Raw genomic sequence first — 5,386 nt, 5'->3', positions numbered from 1 at the left:
TATATATATATATATATATATATATATATATATATATATATATTAGCAAAACCTTGCACTCCGGCAGAGACTTTTCTCTCCCCCTTCTTTAGGGTTTCTCTACATAAACATGAAGTTAGTGAAGGGGCAGGATGACTGCTCTATGAACAGGTCATTTATGACAGTTTCCAGTGGAATTTAGAGCCAGCATGGAGCAAATTGTTATCAGAATTTGCCATTCCAACAAAGAGCTTTATGACCGTCAACTGCAGATCACAAGTGAAGGCAGTCTCCATAAAGATGTGAAATGAAGGTGGGTGAGCTATAAACTGCCTGCTAACAGCAACCTCGGTTCTGTTCTTCACTGACAAGGAATTCAGGCTACACCATAAACCTCTTATTACAAGTTCAAATTCACGGTGATTGGGTGACTGGCTCTGTCCTGCTGGTTTAACAAACTGGAGTTCAATACTCTGTTTCTGAGAACTAAGCCAGAGCTACCAAAGCTATAAGCCCACAAGGAGAACTAATTGATAGTGACACGCCCTACAATTGGTATCATTTATAGTTCATTCCCAAAGCCTATTGACTGACCTTGGTTACTGCCAAGACACCTGCCACAGAAAGAAAACTAATTGATTCACAGACATTTAAATTGTTTTTCTTGTGGATAACAAGTTTTACTGGTAAGTGCATGAAATAAATGGTGCTATCGAAATACAGTGTCTAGTTGATCAAATTTGTAATTCAACAAGAACCTAAAAAGCTACTACTCGTCCACCAAGTTTTTGCCCAGTTTTGAAAAACAATGTTACCTTTCAGAGCTCAGCTAGAGCTCCACAATAAAGATTTCCCTCCAGAAAGTTTCATTGTTCATGCTTTAAATGAAGGCAAGAGCTTCCACGGAATAGTTCCTTGCTACTTTCTTTTTAATTAAATACATAAGGATTAGAAAAGCTGGTGAGTTGGTCACACTCTGAATTTAAGGATACCCTTTAAAGAAAACCCTAAACTGGAGAAATTGTACCACGTAAAGCACATTCCACTTAAATTAACCTTAGTTACTTTATTTTAAATGCATTAAAAACAAAACAATCATAAAACTAATTGCCTCTTCTTAAGGTGTCAGACTTAGGTTGTGACGCAATTTTGCTCTAATCTAGTTAACACAAACAACATGTATAGCATTTGTTCTGCTAATTAGAGTATAACAATTAAATAAATTACCTGGGTCCTTAAGATGTCTGGCATCTAATTGCAAAGCATCTACTTTAAATGGCATTTAGAACACCGTCAGTTGGGACTAGAAAAGGTTAGTATTAACCTCAAGAAAGTTTTCTTTTTCATTTCAGCTTTAAATGTCCTAACAATGACTACTACACAAGCTTGATCGCAGAAAAATTGAGAATTTCCCATATTTATTTTAAAAGATGGTAAATGTTTGAGTTGGTGAACGTTTACAATTTGAGACGTTCAAGTTCTGTGCCATTCTCTGCAATAGTCAGATTTCAAAATAACTAATGTTCGCCATACTCAGGGCAATTTAAAAGTCAACAGGGCTCTCTAAGGAAAAGCAGCTGCCCCAGAGAGGTAGGCTGTGCTGACCGCCGGAAGAGTGGGGCTTCCGTCCGACCGGTTAGGCACTGAAATCAGCCCTGAGGACACAGAGCCAATCTTCCCTTGCCTACGTTTGCTGAGGACCTTACCTGCAGCCACAGTTTGAGTATCCATTATGTACACTGGCTAAAAGTATCTCAAGGTAAATATGTATCTGTACTTTTTTAAAATTATAAAACAAAAAGAGGCAGCACAGCAGCTGAAGATGAGCTTCAGCAGCAGACACTAGTTTGCCTTGTGTTTTTCATTCAATACCTGGTACAGGGAGGGAACGGAAGGGAGAAGGCTACCAGCCACACTTTTCTTTTTCGCCCCTGGGAAAGACCTGTCTTCCTCAAAGGGGTTCCCGTGGGGAGGGGTGCGGAGAGGGGGAAAGTGGAGGTGTAGCAGGTCTGCGCCCTGCGGTGACACTCACCACGCGCTTCTGTGGCTTGATGAGGGGCCGACTGAGGCCGTTCATCTTGCTGTAAAGGCCGCACGCATTGCACAGGTAGTGGCCTGTACCATCTCGTCGCCACAGCGGCGTCTGGATGGAGCCGCAGTTCACGCACTCGCGACTTTCGGACAAATCCTCCAGCAGATCTGTGGGGAGATCGAGAACCAGAGACCAGTGAGGTCGCCCGCCCCAGATAGGTGATCAGAATTCTGAGGCTTGGTCGCCTAGGATCAGCTGACCACTGTCCCACACCCCAGGGTCCGTCCCCACCCCCACACACGGTGGGGCCAGTGAAGTCAGAGGCCCTGAGAATGAGGTGACCGGGAGAAGATCACTTGGGTCGCCTTACTGCTCTTCCCGAGCTGTCTAAGGTAAAACTGAGGTCGTCCTAATTATAAAATGCAACTTATCAAACCCGAGTGAGCTTCGCAACAATCACTGATTGCTGACCTCCCCTAAAACCCACAAATAACCAGGACTCACTGCCCGTTTATTGTTATCAAGCAATTTAAAGTATTTTTTGTGCCCATCACACTTTGCCTTACATGTCTTTTCTTCCATTAAAAAACGTATTTAAAATACTGTTATTAGCGCTTATATTGATTAATTATAATTATAAATAAGAAAATAAAGGCTTTTCTTGGGGAGAAGAAAGGCAGATTATTAAGCAGGGAGAATACATTTTCTTTTCATGCCATGAGGATCTAACACTGACATATTCTGATTTCTATCTAAAATCTATTTTAAATATGGTTCTATGGCTCTTCTTAGCAGACTGCATATTTTAAACATGTATTTTAAATATAGGTTTCCATCTTTTCAGATCATGTGGTTACTTTTGGAATTTGAAATTAAGCTAAGGCTAATTAAAAACAAATTGAAATAATCTTATTTAACAGAAATGATAGCATCTGCTATTCTTCTCAAGGGGGTAAAGCGTGAAAGAACTTCAGTTCTCTAAAGCTGAACGAACACTATCACACGTAGACTGTGTAAGAATGGATATGGCTATGTGGATCCCTTTCTGCTACAGGGCTTGGACATTCTCCGGGAAGCAGTTGAGTCACTTATAAAGGTGAATAAACACTGTGCTTTGGCCTTTTATTTGAAGAGTATCCTGCCAGCATAGCGCTTTGCCCCCCACTCCCCTGATGTTCATAGTTTTTCTACTGTCAGTAATGTGGTAGGAATATCTAAATATGGTTTTAGCATTAAAATGCTTTTACCATTAATTTCGACCTTACCAAAAAAAGACTGTCCTTCATTTCTAGAGTTATATCTTAGATGTAAAGGAAACCAACATCCCACACAAGTGAGTTCAAAGTTATCCTGGGGACACTGGAACTTAAAACACATCACAAAGATTTATTCTTCTCCTCCCTAAAAGCTACTATTGACCACGGCAATCAGTAAAATACTCAGGACTTCAAGGACACTGAAGTTAAACAAGGCATTTGTCTTTGCTGTTGACTTTAAAATGTTACCTATAAGAGAGCCAGCCCCTCTTCTAGAGTGGGGCATTCCCTGGAAAAACCTGGCCCTAGGTCTGGCCTCATTCACTGGGCTAGGAACAATAAAAAGGCTCCCTAGAGACTGTGTGGATGCCCTAGGTAGAACATAGTCCTCTGGAGACCCAGAGATAAAATTTCAAGTTCTAGGAATTTAACTAAATAATAATAATAAAAAAAATCTAGTTCCTTTTCTGCCTCTCAGCAAGGCCCAGACAGCAATAATTCTAAAATGACGAAAGAAAATACACTGTAACCATAAAACCTGATTGCAGTGGAGGTTGGCACCTCTATCCTAAGTGGTCCTTTGGGGAACTCCTGGGAAGTGACAGACTCTAATCAGGTGTGGTGACTGGACTCACCAAGGAATGACACTCAGTAGGAGCTTAAAGTCCAGGGATGGGGCTGTGAGGGCCTCCGCTCATCTCAGTGTGAACTACTTCAGATCTATCCACCAGGTAAAGCGTACAAAGCAGGCATGCAAGAAAACTCAGCTGTGAATTTGACAACAGAGTCTACCTCCAAATGTGGATGATGATATTATTTATTATTGTTGTTATTATTGTTGTTGTTGTTATTATTATTATTATTATTATTATTATTATTATTATTATTATTATTATTATTATAAATGTGGAGACGAGACAGGAAGATGGCAGCAAATTCAAGGCCAGCCAGCCAAGAGCTACACAGGGAGATCTTGGCAGAGGGGATCAAGGTGAAGACACAGCAGTGCCTGTGTGATCAGACTTGAGGCCGCCCTTCTACCCAGCACTGCCTTGGTTGCTGCTTCTTTTCTCATGCCGGCCTTCACTCCAACACTTTTTTAAGAACTGCTTAAGTCTACAGATTTTTCCCTACTCTGCAATGCTCAGAGACGGGTGGGGGAGTAATCTAGGAAAATATAGTCTAATTTCGAAGCCAAGACACTTCTATGTGCCTGTGACTGCATTTCTCAAAGGGACTCAACTGCTCTCAACATCTAGAGATAGGGTTCTGTCTCTGTGCAAGCCATCTCAGTCAAGTGAGGTGGCGCAGGCCTAAAGAAAAGGAATTTATAGAGAATGTTAAGGTGTGTTCAAACAACAGGCAGGGCAGAGGGGTAGCCTCAAACAGAAGGCACCCAGTCCCCACAAACTCACCCCTGACAAAAGCGCCACACCCAAGTCACAACTCCCTTCTCATTCTTTGAAAAATTTTAGTTTCCCAGTCTCTACCCTCGGGAGATAAACACCCCAAGCCACAAGGGCACAGAAACAGGATCCTCCCTAAGGCTCTTCTCTAGCCAGGCAGGAAAGGCGCGGGAGTAAGGGGGTTGGGGGCTGAAATACCCTTTTCTCTTGGCCTTTCCCAATGTGACCACTGAGGTCCCGTTCAGATCAGGTTCTCCTTTGGGAGCCAAGCTGAGAAACCCCCATTCAGTCTAACACATGAGGTGCCCTGAAAGGACTGTCCCTAAACCAAAGTGGAGAGGGGCTCCCAGAATGCAAAGATTCTTTGAACCAGTATCCTCCGTTCCTCCTAACACCGACTATCTGCCCTCAAAAACATTGCATTTTTTTTTTCTGACAGAAAAAGTAGTTAAGTGAGTGAAAGCCCGGGAGGAGGATTTATGGGTGAACTCGGGGCTTTAAAAAAAAGGTGGCCTAGGAAGAAAACAAGCCTGCCTCATACCTGCCCTTGCTAACAGCGGGACCATTTTCAAAATACGGTCTCTCTAAGGTAGTTGACGACAGTCCCTGGCACTGAAGAGGGTGGTGTAACTCGGCCCATCTGGCCAAAGGGAGCTGCACACCCAGTCCCACCCAGCAGATGCCAAGTCTGCACCAACTATCCTTAGGAATAA

The 5,386-nt window shown here is 42.6% G+C and overlaps 1 protein-coding gene across 1 annotated transcript in view; it reads right to left on the bottom strand.

Moving 5' to 3' along the window:
• The window catches only part of Gata6 (GATA binding protein 6), a 32,800-nt gene that overhangs the window by 24,443 nt on the left and 2,971 nt on the right, over positions 1-5,386 (bottom strand). The window contains exon 3 of the mRNA XM_013349365.1: positions 2,012-2,178. Within this exon, the coding sequence (XP_013204819.1) occupies positions 2,012-2,178 (167 nt within the window). The remainder of the gene's footprint in view (positions 1-2,011; positions 2,179-5,386) is intronic.

This window comes from Microtus ochrogaster, chromosome 18 (assembly GCF_000317375.1).
Source record: "Microtus ochrogaster isolate Prairie Vole_2 chromosome 18, MicOch1.0, whole genome shotgun sequence".
NCBI lineage: Eukaryota > Metazoa > Chordata > Mammalia > Rodentia > Cricetidae > Microtus > Microtus ochrogaster.
Note: the sequence above shows the minus strand (reverse complement) of the source record. Positions and strands in the feature narration are given on the sequence as shown.